The following is a 22,748-nucleotide window of genomic DNA, read 5'->3' as shown; positions in this document are numbered from 1 at the left end:
TTTATTGGTTAAAAATATTTTGGCGAGGAAAAAAATAAAATAATAAAATAAAATGAATCTTTAGGAATTCGTGAGAATATGAAACGAAGATTCTGACCAATGTTACAAACCTTCACCAATTCCCACATTAGGATTTGGGTTAAACAGATGTTTTTACCCCAAAATAATCAACTAACTTCATGTAATCATGAGAATTTAGCCATTTGAGGTTAGTACTATTGACACACGAAAAACGACCAAATCATGTAACACAATTATGTAAATCATGTGAACATATATTTTACACGTACGTATTCGATAGAAACGTTATTGATAAATATCGTTAATCAGAAAAACAGAAAATGAACAGACGAAAATATACAATCAATACTGATAATCAATCCTGACATCATATCAGTATTATAATCAATTCGTCAGTCTCGTCTCACATTACATTTGAATTACATATGATTTTATTTGATAAATTAAAAAAGTATATATTGTTATATTATTCAGGCGTGAATTCAGTGTGATCTCTCGAAAGAAGATTGAGATCTTGGCTGTGCTTCAAAGATTTAAATAATTATGAGGTGATTTATTAATATTATTTATACGCGTAATATAAATCAGAAAGTTTCTATTTTGAATCCTTTCGCAAAGAAAAAATATCTAAAAAAAAATTTACAAATCCTGATCCACGTCAAATGATAATCTCAAAATGGCCAATTTGAATCAGAATATCATTTCAAACTCTAAGAAAAATTCGAACGTGTAGTAAAGTTTTTATAATATATCTTTTCAATGGTATTAAATTATATGCTGCGATGATCTTTTGTCCCAATCGAAATCCCATATTTTTGATATTAATAAACGAAATATTAACGTTAACTGTTAATAAAAAGAAATATTTAATAACAAAAAGAGACATTTTCTTTTATATATACACGCAGTATATATAATATAATTCTCCAATTTAAAAGAGGACTTAAAATAATAATAATTTAATTTAATAAAGTATAATAGTCAACCTGTAATTGGGTATTTATTGTATATGAAGGTTAGATGAGACACTATCAAAGTTCATCATGGCGGGGTGACGGGGTGTGGTAGAAAATGATCGCCATAAATTTTACGCAGCCGAATTTTAATATATAACCGGTTAATTCATGAAAAATGGGTTAAGCCCAGGGTTTATCAAACCGAATTTGGTAATCCCTGAAGGCTTGTGAGTACAAAACAACAAAAGCAACAAAAGCAACAAAGACGTTTGCATAAAAAAATCCTGGATTTTAAATTCCGGATGTGCATCGCCTTTTCCGCCCATCGATATTAAACGAAAATGAAAAATAAACAAAACACAATAAATAATTTAGCCCCTTCTTCACCCTCATACAGTAAACAAACAACAACTTTTTAACAAGATAATAAACCTGTAATTGGCTTTTCTTTTTATTTTATATAATTCTTATATATTTATTTACATTATTGAAAAATTTATATATATACGTAATAAATATAGTATCAGACGCGAAGCTAACAGCTAATAAATGTTGTATCATTTTTCGGACCAATTAAATAAATTTTTTATTACGCTCATATTATTTTATTAATTATACTCTTTTTTGCCATGTCATTAAAACATGCGGCATGTTAATTGCTTTACGAATTTTTTTTTTTTAAAAAAAATAACTTGAAATTCTATGATGTTTTAGAAAATTGTTATTTCATTATCTTCATACGTGCAGAATTCTTAACTAATGCTAATTGTGTAACAAGCCTTTCGTAATAATAATGAAATGAATCTCCTACCCAATCAAAATTCTCGTATCAAAAATTAATAATTCCAAAAATTTCAAAATTTTTGAATTTTTTAACGACATTTTAATCGAAAGTCTTAAGCGATCGAAAAAAATCGTAAAGGCTAATGATAATTGTTACAATCGCACTTAAATTTAGATCATCTGTCAAATACTCACGAAAAGAAAATATTGTATTGCCGTGAACTAGTTACATATATTTCAAACGACAATAATTTTTTATCGAAAAGTTGTTATGAAAATATAACATTGATTAAGCTAAAGTTATAAAAAGCTACAAAATAAGCATACAAAGTTTTTGAGAATTGATTTTCATTACTGTCCTTCTTTGGTAAGAATTTCTTTCCTTTTTTTTGTAAATTATAAAGGAATCTACTTCTTTTAAGGAGCAAGTTCTTCTGTAGAGACTGCTGAGGAACATCATTATTGTAGATTCCGTTGCGATTTCCATGAAAAACCTCTCAGGACGAAGAACAGATAAAAAATAATGCTCAAAAATATTATTAAAACCGATGATGACTGATATTACAGCATAATATATTAATAAATGGCATCATTTAATGGGCATTTTCACTTTGATTGCGATCGATGTAAGGGTCTGATAAAATTTTAATTTAGCACCTTTTTATTTCAAAACAAGTTAACATTAAAATCTTAAGTGAACTTGTGAAATCAATATAAAAAATTCGATATTTTAAAATAAATTACTAAATTAATGATCATGTAACGTTGATCAAAATTTTTTTTTAAGCCCCTTCATTTCCCGGGAAACAGCATCATATATTAAATATTACACTTTTTTTAATTAATGAAAAGGAACCTTTCTATGTATTATACTTATATATATATACCTTTAAAATCTTTAGATTTATTTTTATCGCTCAAGTTCAAAAAATGATAATGAACGCGATTCGATTCGTTATTTTCTTTTTTCTTTTATTTTTTTTTTGTGTTCACGTTTTTTTTTTTGACGATCATCGAAAATGGTAACTTCGAATTTTAAATGAAATACGTTTTAAGAATAATTCAAGATTGAAGTTGATACTTGTTGTTTTTGTGTTTACAAAATTTCTTGTCATTTACTTGGAAATTCAAAACTAATCAAGACTAGATTCTCGATAAATTTTATAATAAATATGAGGTCAAATCTATGAAGTATGAAAACTTTTTTTTTAAAACATTTTTTTTAATTCACTTTTTTTTTCGTTTTGATCCTTTTATTTTTTTTTTCTGCAAAAGAAATGATATTCGATAAAAGAGTAATGCATATTAATTTAAATATAATAATAATATTATTATTTTAAATAGAAATTTAATTAATTTATTATTATTTTTTTTATTTTTTTTTATATAGAGTGATATGCTTATAACCTATTACATGGAACAGTTTAAAAGTTATCGTGATCGGTATTCAAGGGTTAGTAGATTTGTTCCAAATTATACCGGAAGCCAAATATGTTGTCGGTTAGTTTATATAAATAATTTTTTTTCCTTTTTTTTTTTGATATGAGATTGATAATTCATTTTCAATTTCAGATGGAAAAATTATCTTGATCCGCGTCGTAAGTAAAATCTATATGTCTTGATAACGAAAGTTCGAGAAATAATGTTGATCAGCATCAATAATTTGATAACTAATATTTATTATTTAATAGTATGTAAAAGTCCGTTGACAGATGAAGAAAAAGATTTTATCGTTAGTCGAGCTCATGTATATAAAGCATCTGACACTATACTTTGGAAATGTATAATCCATGATTTAGAAAAAGAATTCGGTAGGACACATTCTGAGAATAAGGTTAGGAATTTTTGGCATCCAAATAAAAGATATTATATAAATAAATATGTTAAAATTGTTGAACAAAATAAAGAAGGTAAAGAAGCCTTAAAAAATAATGGAATTGAAAAGTTAACCGTATTAGAACCTCGTATAGAACATAAATTTAGAGAAGCGTATAGAATGAGACCTTATTAATAAGATTTAGATTAAAGAATTATTGTTATTATTATTATTATTATTATATTATTATTATTATTATTATTATCACTATTATCATTATTATCATTATCATTATCAATTATTATTATTATTATTATTATTATTATTAGAATAATTTTTTTTTTTAAATTATTAGATTTTTTTTTAAAATTAAAATAAAGCTGATCAATTGACTAAAAAAATATGCTAATGCTTATGCCACATATATAAATTTTTTTTTAACATTATTAACGCATTTACAGTATGTAATATTTTTATTATTATATCGATTTTTAAATTTTACATATGATCAATTATTTCATCAGCTTCTGCAGCTGGATCTTAATAATCAACTTCTAATATTTCCTATTTCACTGATTATTGCTTCTGTAGACAAAGACTTCATTGAGACTCAGACATAATTCTCTTTTCACGCATGCATGATAATAGCACATACGTGCATATTTCAACTTATACATGCTTGAATTGCTTGATGAACAAAACAACTTATATTCATGTACACGCCTTAATTTAATAATTATGTTTAAATAATATATAAATACAGTTAAATTTTGTATGCTAATATGCATTATCTTATGTTATTAATTACTGCGATCATGTTTATAAATGCTCAGCCAATGTTTAGTTTAGTTACAATGCATATTCAAACATCTTAATCATACGAATTTTACAGAGTTCAGAAAAAAATAATTTTTTTTTTATTTTTTTTTTATCGAAATGTGCTATGATTAAATATATGCTAGCTAACAAATGAATTAATAGAAAGCGAAAATTTTTTTTCGTTATTCGTTATTAAAATATTTTAATAACTCACGAAATTTTGTCGATTTTTCGACCTAAATTAAGTCGAATAGAATGTTGTGAATCAAATTTAAGATCAATATATAATAAATAAGTAATAAAGAAAAAAAAAAAAAGGACTACTGAAACACTATCTAAGTAAAAATGCAAAAATATAAATTTTTTTAATTTTTTTCTCGTTAGGACCTTCTTAATCATCCGAATCAATCCTTCCAACTCCCAGCTCGTATGGTCAATGTTACACTTAAAAAACCGGACTGACAGTATGGTTTTACTTTCTTCAAATTCGGGAAAATTTCTTGAAAATATATACGTATATAAAGAACATCCGGCTCGAAAAAGTTTTCCTTATTTCACCCAACTTATAAATAATAATTATATTATTATCTTATTTCTTACTTTCTTTTTTTTTTTTAAAAAAAAAAAGATTATATTAATATTAATAAAGCAAAAATTTTTCTTCAGTTTAAAAAAACATTTATCTAGAAGTTATTTAATACAGTATAAAAGGACCTGAACTAATGTTTCATAATCAATTATGAAGTAATCGCTTAAATATGTGGACAATTTGAATTCGAGATTCTTTTTTTGATATAATGTCAGAAATCTCGGAGTATCTAATTTGCATGTTACTTTATATATTTGGTTGTCACTTCTTTGACTATAGAAAAATATATGCTCGCCATCTTCTAATTTATTGTTAATTGTTTCATTTAAAATTTTTGCGGAAATCTTTTCGCAAAAAACTTGATAGATTAAAGAATCGGACTCAGTTTGAAATCGATAGGAAAATTCATTAGTGTGAAGCAATGGAAGCAATGGATGAATTACGGATGAACTAGGAGAATCTTTTGGAGGTTGCGGTGTGAAATTCGAAGGTGGTGGAGCGAAAGGATTTGCTCGCGCAGGAAAATAAGAATATTGTTGAAATGAACCGTATGAGACGGTTTTAGGAGCGGAAATGGGTTGATAATTCTGCATTGATGTAATGTTGACTTTATAATGAATTGTAAAGATGAGTGAAATATTTAAATTTATATTTTGAATAAGTTTTTTTTTTTTGTCAGAAAAGAAAAAATGGGGGTAATATTTATATAAAAATTATATATTACACAAAACGGCCAAATTGTGTGAAAAATAATGTTATTGTTATTGTGTAAATCATTTTCAAATCCGAACCGCAGGTTAATTGTTATTTACAAAAAAGAAAGAAAACAAAAGCAACAAATGCCAATCAAAGTGGAATTTGCAATAAAAGTTATTTTTATTATTATTGTTTATATTTCATTAATTAATAAATTAGTTAAAAAATGGATAAATTACAAAAATGAAAAAAAAACGATGTTATTTTTCGAAAAATTAGGTAATGATTTTTTTATGATGCGTCATATGGGTCACTTTTTTTTTTCTTTTTACTGCAAATCTTTTATTGTGAAAATTTTGTGCATTTGTTTCTAAGAATTTATTAGGGTTATTATGAAATTTGTGTATAACCATAATTACCATATTTAAATATTTTTAGAAATAAGTGATTATTTTTGATTAGATTAATAAGCAAAAAATTACTAAAAACGGTTATAAAAACAAAATTCAAATGAAAAAAATAAGGTATAGTTTGTATGTCCCCAAGTCCGACTTATCCGACTTATCCCCAAATTTTAAGAATTTTCTCAAAAATTATTCTAGAGATGATTTATATTCAAAAGAATTTTTTTTTTAAAAAAAAAACCCCCACTCAATAAAATGAGGTTAGTAACATTTTTTATGACGTTTATATTAACCAAATAAAGGATTTTTCTGCAACGGAGGAACAAAACCCATTTATCCAAATTAGAGACGAATCAGCAGTCAAATAGGATTTCATGCACGTTTTTGTGACTCTTCTATTTAAATAAAACCGTAACTTTCACCACTTTTTTTCGCCTTCAAATTAATATATGTAAGCAATATAGTTTATACTGTAGCCATATTAATTTATAAACATACAAATTATATATTCCATCACCATATAATATTGAGTTCTTAAAGTAATCAATAAATTTATAATATTTTTTGACTAAGAAACGGAAAAGTTATATGTATAAAGTCCGAAGCAAATTATTCATCACATGAATATCGAATTTTAATACGCGGCGTCGCGGCGTGATATACTCATCACCTGGGCAGCATTGTGATATTCACTCAGCCTTTAGAAAGGAGGGTGTGATCAGATGACAAACACCAATCCTATATTTTACTAAATTTATTATTTACTAAATTTCAAAATATGTTTAGATAATCTTTATGTCATCCCATGATCACTAAATTTACGCTACGCTTCGAATTTAATAAATAAGAAATGTTATTTTTTTTCTTTGCGGTCCTAAACTCGTAAATAAATCTTATGAAACAAGATGACGCGATTGTACGGGCTGAACAACTTCAAAATGCACAGGCTCTATTGGATCAAACTATTTTTAAGCCAAATTTTTCGGAACCGTTTGAAAAAGCAATATATAAGCCTTAAAGTGTAGATTAAACTAGTCCGAGGAGAGCAGGAACTTTGGACCAAGTAGCAGAATTAAGTTTGAAAGCCAAGTCTCTTCAATTATTACCTAAATTACTTTAAATCGACTAATCAATGTTGACGTGAATTTCAAGATCCTTCTGGGTATTAAACCGTAGTTGCTCTAAATGAGTACGGTACCAGACCACTTGCAGACAAATGATGCCATTGAAATGGAACTTTCGGACATAATTCATGTTTTTCGTGTAAGGGATATGTGACAACTGATCACCTGTCACAATGCATGTGAAATCAATGACGCATATATATATTGCGGTATAGTATGGCTTTTATATTGCGTATGCTTCAAAAATATATGTTATTGGGTTTATGTATGCCACGTGTATATTTTTGACATCAAATAAAGTCATGGTCATGTGAAAACAATTCAAAAAAATATTTTGTATTTTAAATAAATTATATTATCTGTATTATCTGTTCAAATTTTATTGATTAAAACAAAAAAATAATTTTTTAAAACAAAACAATGCCTTTTCCAATTTATTGGAGGAAGACGTTTTCCCGACCTCGAACCAAAGCCGGTCAATCGAACCTTCGATTGACACGTTACGAAATATACTATCATGCTATAAGTAAGAATTAAGAATTGCATTGCGACATCATTAAATTAAACACGGATTTTTTTTTATTTCTTATCGTTATAAATTATAAAATTCTTTTTTTTTTTCGTAAAATCTTCAAAACATCTTATCGTATTCACCGTTTTTTAAATTGGAACGAAAGCGAAAGACTCGGAATTTCACTAAAGTGTCCTGTTGTACGCCCGCTCGTAGAATAACTTAAATAAATGAGTTATACTCCGGACTTGATGGCGGCTTCCGTTCCTTAGTTTCTAATACGAGTCCTGACTGTTCTTGATGCAATAGCATCCCATAAGGTGCTTGAAAGGTATCTTTTTCAAATTGTAATATGTAATATCGAATAATAGTGATTATCTCTCGTTATTTAATTTTTTATATTAAATTCTTATAATGTTTTTTAAAGGATAGATGAGATAAAGGAAAATAATGAAGTACGGTTATGAAATATATATATTAACGAATATATTAGAGAATGTGAATTAGCCATTGTGATGGCTATACAAGTTTCGAAAAATCCTAAATTTAATCATTTAGGCTTTAAGGAGAAAAAAATAGGAGAGAAAAAAAGGTTTCTGCATTTTTATAAGTATTTTCAATGTAGTAATTTTCTTATCATGCGATAGTGTAACAATTCTTTTGAATTCCCATGGTCACTTGAAAAAAATGATTATCTTTACTGATCCATCACTTATCTATGTGAGACAGCGCGTACAGTGTTGGACCCCTAAATTTACAGTATAATAGATTCGGTGTCTTTATTAAAGTATTTATTTTCAAGGGTTCAATTGAAAAAAGAGGGGGGGGGGGGTACAAAATTTTTTATATTAATTTTTACTATTTAAAATTTTGAAAATATGTGGGAAGAAATCTAAAAATTGGATTCCCCATGGGGAATATTATATAAAATTTTTTTTTAAAATATGAAAACAAAATTTTTGGGGGATTTTGTTAAACAAGAAAATCAAATTGGTTTGGTCCGACCTAATCAGTAAAAATTAAAATTTATTTTTATAATTCCCTCTTGAAGATAAAGAATATCTATCAAACATAGTATTTGTACCATTAGATATTCTAAAGATTATAATCGCATTTGTTACAAGCCTACAACAAATAAAAGTTACGGTAGAATTCTTTTTTAGAATTTTCTGATAATGTGCCGAAACATGCAAGAGACCGCAAAAATCGGCCTTCTAGTTGACATGCGTCTCCATGACTGGAGCTATAAGAAGACTGCACTCTGGTTGTTCAGGTGGCTCAGTGTAGGCATCACTGCTAATAACAATAAATTCATGTTATTAGAAATTTTATCGTTGATACCAGAGCTGTTGAAATTGAGTTTTATTGAAAATTATTGGATTTTGCTTATTCATTCATGACTTAAAATTTAATAAATAAATAAAAATATATATACATAGTATATTATTATGAAATTTAGTGTATTCATTCATGGCTTAAATTTAATAAGAAATTATACAGGATTCACGCCTGTCTCGTCATAATTTTGTGATTGTAACGCTCGCTAGGTAAGTTAATATTAAATAATTTTGAATACCGTACTTTAAATAAAGTGCTAATGTATAACATAAATTTTATATTTATTGTATTTTAGAGATGATAAATATTTAATCAACTAATATAGAGGAAAGCGAAGATGATGAAATTAATATTTAGATTCCTCAAATGATGATGAAATGGATAATAATGTTACGTCATTATTTTAGCCAAGCTAGTGTTTGTTCTATGATTTGGTTTTCATCTTTTTTTCGGTCTGGATCGTTAGATGGAGCTGTTAGAGTAAATCACTGTGAAGAAATTGCGCGCGTCGATTCGGGCACTTCTGAAATTTTTGTATGGACAACTCTTGATAGAGATCATGAAGATCTATTCAATATATTTAGTCCATCCAATGTTAAATTAGCTCGATGCTTAGGGCTTGCTTTAATTATAAAGAGACATTTCGTATATTGCATCTACGTTAGATAATCGCAGCATTCTTTGAAATAGTATACAAATGAAGGTCGTAAAGGTAATGCCTTTTATCGGTTTATTAATTTTTTGTCGACATGTTTAGGATAGTTCAGAATTTTGAATTCTCTAACGTTTCTCAACCTATAGTATTCCAATAAGTGTGAGATGGTCAATTCCAGTTGGTCATTAAGAGAAATACTGGGATTCCAGCGATTATTTCTACAAATTATCGTAAGTATGATATATTCAATCTCTTCATCTTATTGTATATCTTTTTAATATCGTATTAATTATAGCATTATTGAGGAGGCGCTATATATGATTACGTAGTAACTACTACTGAACGTTATTTTTGCGTACCTATTCGTTAGAATCACACGCTTTAGAGTTTTTGCCTGGGCAAATGTTGCAGGAAATTTGCAAGCATTGTTATAGACTGTTTCTAGTCGCCGAATTGCAATAGAAAAATATCCAATTTCGAATCTCCGACGTGCTGCTTACTGGTATGTTTTTTTAGTTTATTATTTATTATTTCTTTATAAATTAATATATTTGTAACGGATTTTATTAGAGCATTCTTACATAATTTCTGATTACAATCTATAATGTAATGTGTTTTATATTACGTCACCAAGTTCGACCTATACGGTGAGTTTTAACATTTGTTAGGAAGTAGTCCATTTTTTTCATATTAAATGTTCTTTAATATTAATACAGTCACGAACTCGAAATTTTCCCAACACGTGACATCTAACCAATCAAATACGTCAAATATCCCTTGTTATATAACAATTAAATTCTTTGAATTCTTCGCTATAATCTTATAGCGAATTTGAGATGAAAACTGGAGGGTTCGCTATATCGAGAGCTGACTGTAATCATTTATTATTTTATACCGAATAGTAAAATATCCGATAAGAAAATCCTATGAATCATGTGAACAAATTTATATTTGGAGGCAGCAAATGGTTTATTACAGTTTATTGGATATTGCAATCTATCGTATTCCTAATTTTAATCCATTCAAGCTTAATACGATTTAAATGTTTAATTGGTGTTATATGAATTTCAACATTCTTATGCCAATTATTTTTATTCATTTATCATGGTAAGTTAAATTTATTATTTTTTCTTTAAGATTCTTTGATATTATTCCTAATTATTACTTTAAAATAAGGTCATTTCACGATGTTGATATAATGATATCCCGGTAAAATTCGTGACGCTCTGAACAAAAAATATAGTGTTAATCTAAGAATTTCTGATGCCTAAGAGAAAACGTTTGATCTACCATATGTTCAAGGTTTTGAATAGTCCTATATTATGGCGTAGATGGTCTATGAATCGATCATATTGCCTTCGTGAACTTGCATACTTGCTTTTCCATCACAAGCTAATAGACGTGAAGGAAATATTCTATTATATTGTGATCTATTACGAGATTTGGAATTAAACAACTGAGGGAATGACAAAAATGAGATTTATATAACAAATCTTTCATTAGTAATATATATCACGAATAAAGAAAGAGAAAGGGTGACAAAGAAATCGGTCTGCAGAAATTAATTCTTAAAGTATTTTAGAAGATTATATAGATCATAAAGTCCAAATGGATAAAAAAAGATTGATGATTATATATATTTCGATCCTATAATCTAAAGAAAAGCATATGAATTACAAGGAAATTATCATGTTTTCAATCTTCATGAACGAAAGTTGATGGGAATAGAAATTTATAATTAATAGTGTAAAATAATTAGCAACGTGATCTCAGACGTAGATCGTCGTGGAATTCCAGGGGATTTTCTGCGATTAAACCGGATCCGGATGATCGGCAATCAGGAATTCGGCTCCATTTATGTTTTAAATTCTAGATTGGAATTTTTTACGAGTAAAAATATGTTAGATAGAAAATTTTTAAATCGTTTCGTTAATATACTGTACTTTGATCATTAATAATTTATTATTCTGGAATTTTTATTATTAATAGTATCCGGCGATCATTTATAATAACGAAAGCAATAAAGATCAATACACTGATTAAAGAAATTTCCAATATTCAAAAATCGCCATAAAAAAAATTTTTTTTTTTACTCCAAGAACCTTTTTTTTTTATTTTGATCAATTAATTTTATTTATCAGTTAATTATCTTACCAATTAAAAAAACATATTTTAAACTTACAATAATACCAATTAATTTATTATTTGCAAAAAGTGCAAAAGAAAAAAATTTAATAATTTCAAATTCTCCAAACATTAAAAAGTAAAGTAAAGAAAGTCACTAACACGAGAATAGATCCTCATTTCGCATTTGAAAATATTGCACGTTAAAAATAAATAAAAGTCATTGCCAAAGAAATTCACCTAAATTCTATTATTATAAAATTGCTTAATATTAAACCATATTTTGGACCAGTACATTGTAAGAAACACTAAATATACTTTATAATAATATCTTCTGCTACATGTCTTCTACACCTGAAAATTTCCATAAATTTATCAACGTCCCTACCATATTTCCTAATAAATCTCCTATAACACTCATCTACATCCTCCTGATTCATATGAAAGTGACCCCTTAAACATGTCAATTGACCAGAAGTTGAAGGTACATTCTGATACATACCTACCTCGCCACTCTGTTCCAACATCCGAACAGCAGTGGATCCTTGGTCATTAAATAGTCTCTCATAAATTATGTCGTTTCGTAGGTATTTGTTTCTACCACGAGCAATCCTTGAAAACACATGGTTTCTCACACTAGGTGGTAGGGACCCTGACTCCACTTCCCTACAAAATTGAATAAAGTAGCGTTAGGACAAGCCCAACGACTTATGAGCATTAGACAGTAGATGTATCTCGACTAATTCTCCGGTTTAAACCGATTCTGGCCACCCTTACTATGCCCCTGAATAACAGGAACTAGTGAAGTAAGGGACGGTTCTCCAACGTTTTTAACCATTAAAATGGTTAATACTAGCCTTCCCAGAACCTTCACCTTCGTCACCATCGAAAAGCTTTGATACCCAGTAACTACAGGAGAGGGGAGATGCCAAAGGAGTTCCACAGGTTCAATCCATCTCTCCCCTTACTCACCTATTTAAAGAGTCTATCCTTAAAATACTTCGAAGTTCCCGTCTTTTACACATGGAGTCACTCATACGGAGTGTTGAACGACGCCTGCGACTATTAAATCTTGTCATCTACGTAATTTATAGCCAGATAATGGTTTGATTTATATATCACTCAATGAAAAAAAAAAAAGAATAGAAAGGCCATCAGTGGGCTGAGCGATGAATGAATAGTTTATGAGGCATCTAATTCAAAATAAAAGAGTTAACAATCTTGCCATTTTTTAAAAAGTTTTCAATCAACTACTCACCGTTGCTTGAAACTTCAAATATCCACAGTTTCTTTTTGCAAATATAAAAAAATATTTTCCCAAAAAGAAATTAGAGGAACTAGTAAAGAATAAGTGTTTTGAAAAAATTTGGTACTCGACGATAAGGAGTAATTTTTTTTTTCGTCAAGGAGCAAAGAAAAGAAAAATTGAATGTTAAATTGGTCATATTTTGTTATATATGCGACAACAAACCCGTGTGAAAAAAAAATTTTATTCACACGAGTAATTTTTATTCATGAGTAGACAAACTACATCGTAAACTAATAATATGACTAGTCATGTTGAGACAATATATATATTTTGTAGTCAAACCGAATAGATTTTTAACGTGACTTAGCACAATGTCATTATCTGATAATGCTTTTTAAATTTTAAAAGAATCAAAGAATAATAATAGATTTTATCTCGTCTTTGAATTTTTTCGTCGATTTATAGCACGTGAAATCTGTTAAATTACGTCAAATCTGTTAAATTACGTCATTTCAATGCGTTTCAAGTAGCCATGAATGCCAAATTGGATATCTAATATATCTAATATAATAAATAAACTAGTTAAAATCAATATTTTACGCCAATTAATTATTTATAGGATTGATTTTTCCTCTAATTTGCAATGATAAAAAACTACCCCAAAATGTTGAATCGAAAGAACATATATCAATGCTTTTAATGACGTTTATAAAATGTCGCTAATTATCTATAATCAGAAAATCTTTTAATCATACCAGAACCCTTCAAGGATATCTATAGAATAAAATTTCCTAGATTTCCTTTATTTTGTCATATGATATGTTCGAGCTGGATCAAGAAACGGTTTTTACAAACAATACCTACCAATAAGTCTAGGACCGATATTTTTGTACTATCCTTCGTGATTGGACATTTCAGGCCCATTCAATCCTAAAATATAAATCTTTGATTATTCAAATATACCAATAATTTAAGTTGATTATATAAACAAATAAACAACATTCTTCAAATTTTCTTTCTAATAACAATAAACGTCATTTCAGATTTTATTAATCGCGTGAATTTAATGCAATTGTGGCTTGTATAGGTTAGAAAAAAGGTAAAATATTTAGTGTTTAGCAAAAAATGGATACATTTTATTGAATACGTTTTGACTAAATTTAATTTGATGTAATTTAATATTTTATCATTCATTTTTTTTTCCTACTCAATATTAGTTTGAAGTGAAATATAATTAACAATAATAAAGTTGATCTACCAGTCTTAACATGAGATGATTTCAAAAGGGGAAGGTACAAATTGACTTTTACAATGGATTATTCTAATTTGACAGTTTATACTAAATTCACTTAATTTACTTGGATTTTACTTACCCTTAACGTACAGGATTTATTCAGAAAATTCGATTATTTAAAAATCATTTTCCACTAAGGGAATTATACCTTTGAGTATGGAAAAATGGTCCGTTTTTGGAAAAAGATGGTCTTCTTAGCATATTTTAAAGATAAAGAACAACTAGATGCAGCTATCGCTAAGGATGCAGATGCTAACGTGGACCGAACTTGGATTATTCATGGAAGAAAAGAGGTGTCTCACCTGTGGTGAAATCCCGGAGAGATTGGTGCACGACGAACATTTGACGCCCGTGGACAATAACGAGGGGAGATTCACAGCCAGACATACCGAGACGACGATCGCGATGAGGTAGTTGATACGGTAAATAAATTTAGGAAGAATTACTGGACGAAGATCCGCCACAAACCCATCAACTTCAATAAAAGATTATACCTCACCGGAACAGGTAGTCCTAGAGATTGATCAATTTCGAGAAGAAGAAAGAAAAAAAGATGGAAATAGTAAATCTCCAATTGTTATAGGAAAAGGAAGAAAAAGATGGAAGAACTTTTCATGGAAATGGCCCGCAAGCAAGAAAAAGCCCGGCAGGAGACGAAGCTCAAAGTGTACCATAACGTTAACACTTTTTGCTCAACAAGGTTACCTAAATCACAAGAAAAACAAAAACCGACACGGATTGTATTAAAGAGGGTAAGAGGCGTATCATTGGAGAACAAAGTGACAGGAGTAAGGTAGAGGACGCTGAAGACGACAAAGGTGAGGGATGGATGACTTATCGTGGGAGAGGTAAAGGTAGAAGTAAGAACAGTAGAGATACATATCGAGATCGTAGAGGTAGACGTTATCGAGATACATAGATTAGCCCTTTTGTAGTGTTGCGTCAGCAACGCATCCGTAGCCTATTGCTATGTAGTTAGTATATAGAGAGTATTTCTTTTAATGTACCTTGTTATGTTGAAATCGTTAATAAAGAAATGCGTTTATTAACAAAAAAAAAAATCATTTTCCACATGATTCGTAACAACAAATTGAATATGTTTTGAAAATTCTCACTAAATCTCATCGCAAAAATTATTACAATGCGTAAAAGTGAATTTAAAATTTGGATTGGGAGTCAAAGAGGAAAGCTCAGTTTATATAAATATTCAACTTCGCGGTCGTATTATCTGAGTGTAGTTAAACTCACCCTTGGTTGATTCTGAAAATTTTTATAGATCAGAAAATATTTATCGTGAAGAAGGATAAACGCGTAAATTTGTAAATTAGTAATATTCACGGCTGATACTTTCACAATTTCCATTTTATTTCAATCCTACTAGATCGACCTAGAGTCTGAACAGAAGATAATCCTGATTATCCGTGCTCCAATAGGGCTAAGTGTTAGGTCGACCTTGAGTCTTGAACGTCAGACAATCCTAGAGATTGCATGCGCCCCAACACTAGCTTCGTAGCTAGTCCTAGAGACTTGAACGAACAAATCCTAGAGATCCCAGTCGCGCCACCAATTCCTTATTTATATTTTTTAATCAAAAAATTCTTGAACTTGCCTTTTTATACCGTCAATGCAACTCTGTTAAGTCAGATCGACATTCGAACATTGTCGGGAATGGAACATAACTGAGGAATGTAACGAAGAGCAATTTCAAAGAAAGATAGATAAATATCTTAGACAATTGTGGCCCTTGAGCAAGAAAAACGAAGGACAAAAGCAGAGTTTCTCATTAAAAGATACAGGAAGGCAAGCAAATTCTTTTTTGCCGGAAGTATAGGTGGAAATTAGTGGCGCGTTCGATTCTTGTTTGCCGAGCCACAAACCATTATTGAGGCGCTGATGTCTGATGTTCAAAGGGCCGTTCGAATCTGGTCTCAATGAATTTTTTTAAAATGAAATATTCCTCCTATGGTGCAACTATCTTATTAGCAAATAAATCGATTTCAAATAAATTAATTTAAAAAATTAAATAATACTTTGAAACCATTGTAAGTCTAGTATTATCATAATTCGATATTATAAGTTAAATTTAAAAAAAAAATTACGTGATGCAACTGCAACGGTGAGAGATCCTATTTTTCACTTGGTGGAACCGTGAATGATGAATCTGAAAAATCCATGGCTATACCTTCACTTACTACGCCTTCAACACATAATTAATTTTATCGTACGTCACACTTATATAGATTTTAGATTCTGTTTTATTTCTATCAACTTTACAGTTTGTACTATTCACTTTGCCTTAAATTCATTACGCCCAGACAATCATATCACACTTAACGCAACAAATACAAGATGCCCAAATTACTTCAGTACGTGATAGAAATATAATAATAAATAAATTAGATCATTAATTTATTTTAATAAGCAGAATAATAATATTGAATAAGAATCAAATAAAAATTTTTTGAATTAAGATTAAAAGAACGAGTATAATTAATCGTTTCTAAAATACTACGTATATGTATAAAGAATAATTTAATAATTAAAAGTGAATAAAATTTAACATCGGTTATTATTTATACAATGTTGCTGACTTAGCCAAGTCTTTTTTTTAAAAAAACTTGTTGCCACCTGATCACCAACGTTGAGGTGCAGCAACTATTGATCAGGACCTCGAGGAAAAAGGGGAAGGGTAAGGGGAAGGACGAAAGGGGAAGGGAAAGGGAAAGGACGAGAGAGGAAAGACGAGGGAATACAAACAACAACACCCACACCCACAACACACACACACCCACTACACACACACCCACACCACACACTCACAACACACACCCACAACACACACACACACCCCCCACTACACACACACCACGAAAAAGAATTGGAGACGTATTTATATTTTTTTTTTGAACAATTATGTCATATCACGTGAATTATTTCTCATGAGTCGCGTGAGTCATTTTGCATCATTTCATCATTTGATAATTTATGGATTTGTACGGCGGCGTTGTATTTACATTAGTTGACGTCAGATCATGCTTTATATAAGCTTTTCTTGAATCAATACTTAATTTTGTTGCAAATATTTAGAGTATATATTTATCATTTCAATACTGTACTAATATCGTATGATGATTGACATTTCGGCATGAAGAAATTTTTACATTTATTCGAAGTATCTTTATTCTTCCTTTAATATTAATCAAATATTTGTTGTTGCTACAAATTTTACAATATAAACTATGAAACAAATAATAAAAAGAAAAACATAATAAACAATAAAAATTTTGTTAACAAAATAACAAAATAAGAAAATAATAAGAAAAAAAAAAAATACGGTATAATGATCCATATTACTACAATACGTAAATTCCTTACGCTGCACAGTCTGCACAACGACGCGGATTTGCTTTTTCATCGAACTTCAAATTGTTTTAGAAATTTTTCTAGCATAATTAATTGATTCAATAATTGAATTACTGAATTTTGAATTATTAGGATTCATAGTTGCGATGGATTCACATTCGCTGAGAGAAGACGAAGAAATCCAAGAAAGGTTGATTAAATTGACGGTATTTTCCGAAGTTTCAATGCCATCTTCATCTTGCAAAGTGGAAATGAAATCTATCCGGTATTTATCGTTGCTAAATAAGCAGAGGGGATAAAAAAAAAGGATTAGTTATAAAAAGGGGGACTTGATATAATCAGACTTCATAAGCAATCCAAAAATCGCTAAAATCACTTACATCAGTTGCTTTTTGATGATAGATTGTCTAATGCCTGTACAATTAAAAATTCCATCAAAATCTTCTTGCCTGAAATACATCTTATCATTATAATTAGACGAATTTTCTTTGTTGTTGTTAATAGAATTTATTCTTTTGAGGAAATTTGTTGATTTTTGTAAATTATTGATTGTATTACAATATTTTTCGTTGATAGAAGATGAACGATGTTGGGATTTCAATAAGAAACGTAAATCAGGTAATTCGTTTCTACCAGATACAATATCTATTATAGCTTGACGACTTATATTTTCTGTTGACTTCATTATTTTCCAACGTCCTATGTGATCATAACCAGAAATTGAAAAGTAGGAAATCGGTAATCAATGAAATTGACGATTAAAGTAATTAGAATGATAATACTTTTAATAACAGAATAGAGCATTTCTTCATTTTCAAAATAAATTTTTCAATTTAAAAATTTGATCTTACCTTCATCTACGTTCCATCTCAATTTAAATTTATTTTTCTTGTCTTTTACTTTATATAATATAGTAATTAAATATCTTTCTTTATCTTCAACTTCATTATTCATGTTAATTTCTTTAAAACCAAAAATCCTTTTTAATTTTTCAATTTTTCTTTCATCAAAAAAACTAATATCATGACGAAAAGCGGTAGTAATCCCCTTATGGCCTCTTTTTAATTCATGCCATTCTAGTAGGTTTATAATAGTTTGATCAATTTTCGTAAATAATTCTATACCGAAATTAATTTTTAAACGAAATTCATTTTCAATTAAAGTTTTCTGAGAGAAATTTTTAAAAGTAATTTGTTCAATGATTTCATTCATACAAGTATGTAATTTCGATATAGTATTAAAACTATAAAGTTTTCCTGAAATACCACTAATTGATAATTTATTATTTTTAGGAGAAGGAAGTTGTAAAGTTGTTGTTGAAGGAATTATTTCAAGGGTATATTTATTATAAGTTTTAACATCATTATACTTAAAATCACTATAATTATCATCGTTAGGAATTTTATTAAACAATAATAATTTTGAACCAAAATTATTATTTGGTTCATCCAATAAAATGAATCCTATAATTGGAGAAAAAGAATTTGAACGAAGTAAAGATTCTTGTAATAATTTAATGGCCTTTTTACGTTGTTCCACGGTACCGGTAATGATTGCTTGGCATGGTTGGTTTCTTTTTCCATTAATTTGAATATTTGCTCCTGAATTAACTCTTTATTTAATATAAAGAGAAATAGAATTTTTTTACAATTAATAAAAAAAATCATTACAAAGTAATAAATAATTAAATTACGTACTTTATTCGATTTAAATTTGAAAAACTTGGACCAATTATATAACCTGACTTTCCTTTTGGTATTTTGAATGTCTCTTTTGTTACGGTTGTCATCATTAAAATGGAATTTTCCTAATTTTTTTTTTTGTTTTTTTTTTAAAAAAAAAACACGGGTTTATATAAGAAAAACAAAGAAATTTTTTTTTCCTTTATATTGCAGGAGTATTGCATGCCCTTCTCATATTACCAAAAATAGAAACAATAACAATTATTTTCGACGGTTATTGGAAGGGACTTTCCGACAATTGGCCAAACAAATATATTAAAATCAAAATTAATATATACTTTTGTTATAATTAGAATTACCATATGTGGTAATCTTTGAATTTATTAGTACATTTATTTTAAAATTTCTATAATTTAATTTATTTATTTATTTATATTGTTCATTCGTTAGATATTTAGATAGAATAATCCATTGATATGATCTTAAGAAAAAAATCAAACTATTCTTTTTGTAAATTTGTTGTTTTTCATAAATTTCCATGTTTGCAATGATGATAACGCTTGATTTTTTAATTACTATTAATATTTTCTATTTAGGATTCTCATTTACAATAAAATTTTTTTTTTTTCGTATAACAAATAGAACCGCCCTATTTACTCCGATTCCGCTTAGTGATTGGTTACAATTATTTTGTACGCCCATTAATATTTTCTTTTGTTGCGATTAGAATTGCCTTATATGTTTTAATTTATAGTGTCTTATGATTAACACAATGATAAGGGCTTAACATAATAGTTTATAAAACAAAGAATCTAAAAATTATTTATTTATTTTTATTGAAATGATAATTTTCCATATTAAGGAAGTTTTGCCATGATCCGACAAAGTATTGTCTTTGAACGCAGTAGAAGAATTAATATTCCATTTAGGACTTTATTCGATGATCTGGAATAATCAGCGTTTTAATTGGTTTAACTTTAATCGGTTAACCTGTAACTTTGGTTAAAAGCAAGTGGGCGTTATTCGAATAACCGAATAATACTGCTTACGTATCTAATTACGTGAAAAGAAATAATTACGAAAGCAGTTTAAGTAAATATTTTAAAAGGTATTTTTTTCGCTTTGTCAGTATTAGATCGAACAAGGGGTATTGTAATTTTGAGTAATTTTGAGTAATCGTAGCTATGATCTAATATAATATATTGTTCAAATCTGAGCCAATCAGAATTTGCATAATTCACATGATATAATGAATAAACCTAAATTCCTTTGTCTAACGTTGTTGTTACACGATTACGCAACGTATTAAATATAAATCCTTTTTTTTTTTTGAAAAAAAAAGGTTAAACTCTGTTTTTTTTCACACAATTCTCATTAATATTAATGCTGAAACAATACAAAGAAATTTCGGAATGCGACATGGTACAATTTGCACATATAAACTTCAATAATCGTAACTTTCACAAAAACCACATTTTCGTTCATACAATATTCACGGCTCTCCTGAACTTCTTATTAATAGTTCGAAATTGCAGATACATATATAGTGGCTATAAAGAAATTTCAGAATGCAGCTCAAGCTCAGAGTTCTTGAATGAGGTTTCGAGCTGGTCGATATTAAATGAAAAAAGACTAATAGTCGTGATACTTAATTTTTGCAGTTCAAGAGTGACTGTTTAGTTACTCGCGAGCTGCAAAGATTAGGCGGAATAGTTAAAGATATTACTTATATTACCATTGGTGGTTTTGGTAAAATTTATTCAGCTTGGCCTGAACAACTTGAGGTTTATATTTAGTTTGATCATAATTTTGTTAAATATGTAGATTTCTAACATTTTTGAGATATATTACTCTTTCATAGTATTTATTGAGTATTAACGTTTTTAATTTGAGAAATTTTGGAAGAATGTCAAATAATTTATACTATGTCAGTTCATTTGTTGTTAAATTTTTTTTTTTCTTACCTTTCAACATATAATCCACAAATTTCTCTCATTAACATAAAATTTATTCACATCACTTTTTAGATTTCATTTTAATTATACAGTATATAAATAAATAAACTTTACTTTTTTTAATAAATATTTTGTTTAAATATGAAAATTAAAAACTTTTTAGTTGAATAATTTGAAGTCATGTTTTAAATAAAATGTTATTTCTTTATAATTTGAGAAACTAGAACAAGAAGAAATGAATAAATAATTATTAAGAACGCTTGAACGCTTAAGAAGTCAATAATTAAGGTAAGTAATTTTTTCGATATATATTATCATTTCAGATCGTGCATTAAATTAAAATTTTAGTGAATATTTAGCGACAACCTCAAATGAATTCTAAAAATTTAATGAACATTTTAATTTTATACTAGTTGGGTAAAAAGATGAAGTGTGCAACGACTGCGTACCACGCAATCACGAAAATAATTACGCAATTTTTTATTAAAAAAAATTATTTATTAGAAACAAGATTTTAATGTGATACGAAACATTTAAAATTTTGTGGACGGATATGAATAATTAATAAAACAATGAAATAACGTATCGATATACCAAAATTTTGAATTAACGGAATTAACGGATGATTTCTATCCATCGAGGGCGTGAACCGTGAGCCGTTTAAAAAAGGATAAACTTTTAAAAAATAAATTGCATTTTATTTATTTTATTTCGATAAATTAAATTTTTAACTATTTTCAACAAATTCATTGCAGGCAGACCTTATACAAATGAAAAAAAAACTTTTTTTTTATAACCTTTTTTTTTTAATAAGGTTAACGGTAGGATGTTAAAGAGGTGAAACATCCTTACAAGTAGTCGCGATTGTATAATAATACAAATGTACTTTTTTTGAAGATTTATGAAACTCATATCTAACCATTTAATAGGCGTTAGGCGGATAGGTATCAATATATTGTTCCAAATTTTTAATGTCATCTTCACTTTCAGCAATATTAACTCCAAAAATTCAGATCTCATCAATATCTATTCCTTACTATATCAAACAAATTCCTTTAGATGTACAATTTAAAATTTAATAGCAATTTTTTGTCATTAACAATAATTGTATCCATATAACGTTTATGTTTTATGTAAACCTGAACATGGGTTCCTCCGTTTCAAAGATATTTATTTCTGTAAAGTGTAATTTAATTATTTTGCATATTTCACTTCTAAGTAAGAATTTTTTTATAAAGTTTTTTTTTTTGTTAAATTCTTTTATTTATTCTATTTAACAATTTATTATTTTCTTTTTTAATTCAAAAAGTTATCACTCACGCAAATTAATATACAGTATATGTCTATTCTGTTAGATATTTTAAAATAA

At 28.1% G+C, this 22,748-nt stretch overlaps 6 protein-coding genes across 6 annotated transcripts; 3 read left to right on the top strand and 3 right to left on the bottom strand.

The window, feature by feature from the left end:
- Positions 1-3,037: 3,037 nt before the first annotated feature.
- Positions 3,038-3,771, top strand: OCT59_024771 (uncharacterized protein; the record flags this gene model as incomplete). The annotated part of the gene is made up of 4 exons (XM_066133879.1): positions 3,038-3,055; positions 3,151-3,260; positions 3,333-3,358; positions 3,452-3,771. 4 exons carry the CDS (start codon positions 3,038-3,040, stop codon positions 3,769-3,771), a joined length of 474 nt encoding a protein of 157 aa, XP_065991662.1.
- A 1,314-nt stretch (positions 3,772-5,085) lies between these two features.
- OCT59_024770 (uncharacterized protein) lies at positions 5,086-5,577 on the bottom strand (the record flags this gene model as incomplete). The annotated part of the gene is made up of 1 exon (XM_025315273.2): positions 5,086-5,577. The coding sequence occupies one exon, from the start codon at positions 5,575-5,577 to the stop codon at positions 5,086-5,088; it is 492 nt and encodes a 163-aa protein (XP_025183172.2).
- Positions 5,578-9,423: 3,846 nt separating this feature from the next.
- Positions 9,424-9,726, top strand: OCT59_024769 (uncharacterized protein; the record flags this gene model as incomplete). The annotated part of the gene is made up of 1 exon (XM_066133864.1): positions 9,424-9,726. The coding sequence occupies one exon, from the start codon at positions 9,424-9,426 to the stop codon at positions 9,724-9,726; it is 303 nt and encodes a 100-aa protein (XP_065991661.1).
- Positions 9,727-12,076: 2,350 nt separating this feature from the next.
- Positions 12,077-12,915, bottom strand: OCT59_024768 (uncharacterized protein; the record flags this gene model as incomplete). The annotated part of the gene is made up of 3 exons (XM_066133856.1): positions 12,077-12,083; positions 12,155-12,502; positions 12,809-12,915. The coding sequence occupies 3 exons, from the start codon at positions 12,913-12,915 to the stop codon at positions 12,077-12,079; spliced, it is 462 nt and encodes a 153-aa protein (XP_065991660.1).
- A 1,628-nt stretch (positions 12,916-14,543) lies between these two features.
- On the top strand, positions 14,544-15,298 carry OCT59_024767 (uncharacterized protein; the record flags this gene model as incomplete). The annotated part of the gene is made up of 3 exons (XM_066133849.1): positions 14,544-14,672; positions 14,887-15,079; positions 15,129-15,298. 3 exons carry the CDS (start codon positions 14,544-14,546, stop codon positions 15,296-15,298), a joined length of 492 nt encoding a protein of 163 aa, XP_065991659.1.
- A 2,502-nt stretch (positions 15,299-17,800) lies between these two features.
- OCT59_024766 (uncharacterized protein) lies at positions 17,801-19,531 on the bottom strand (the record flags this gene model as incomplete). Its single annotated transcript, XM_025315275.2, has 4 exons — positions 17,801-18,020; positions 18,123-18,441; positions 18,594-19,354; positions 19,440-19,531. The coding sequence occupies 4 exons, from the start codon at positions 19,529-19,531 to the stop codon at positions 17,801-17,803; spliced, it is 1,392 nt and encodes a 463-aa protein (XP_025183175.2).
- Between the last annotated feature and the right edge of the window lie 3,217 nt (positions 19,532-22,748).

This window comes from Rhizophagus irregularis, chromosome 5, assembly GCF_026210795.1.
Source record: "Rhizophagus irregularis chromosome 5, complete sequence".
Taxonomy (NCBI): Eukaryota; Fungi; Glomeromycota; class Glomeromycetes; order Glomerales; family Glomeraceae; genus Rhizophagus; species Rhizophagus irregularis.
Note: the sequence above shows the minus strand (reverse complement) of the source record. Positions and strands in the feature narration are given on the sequence as shown.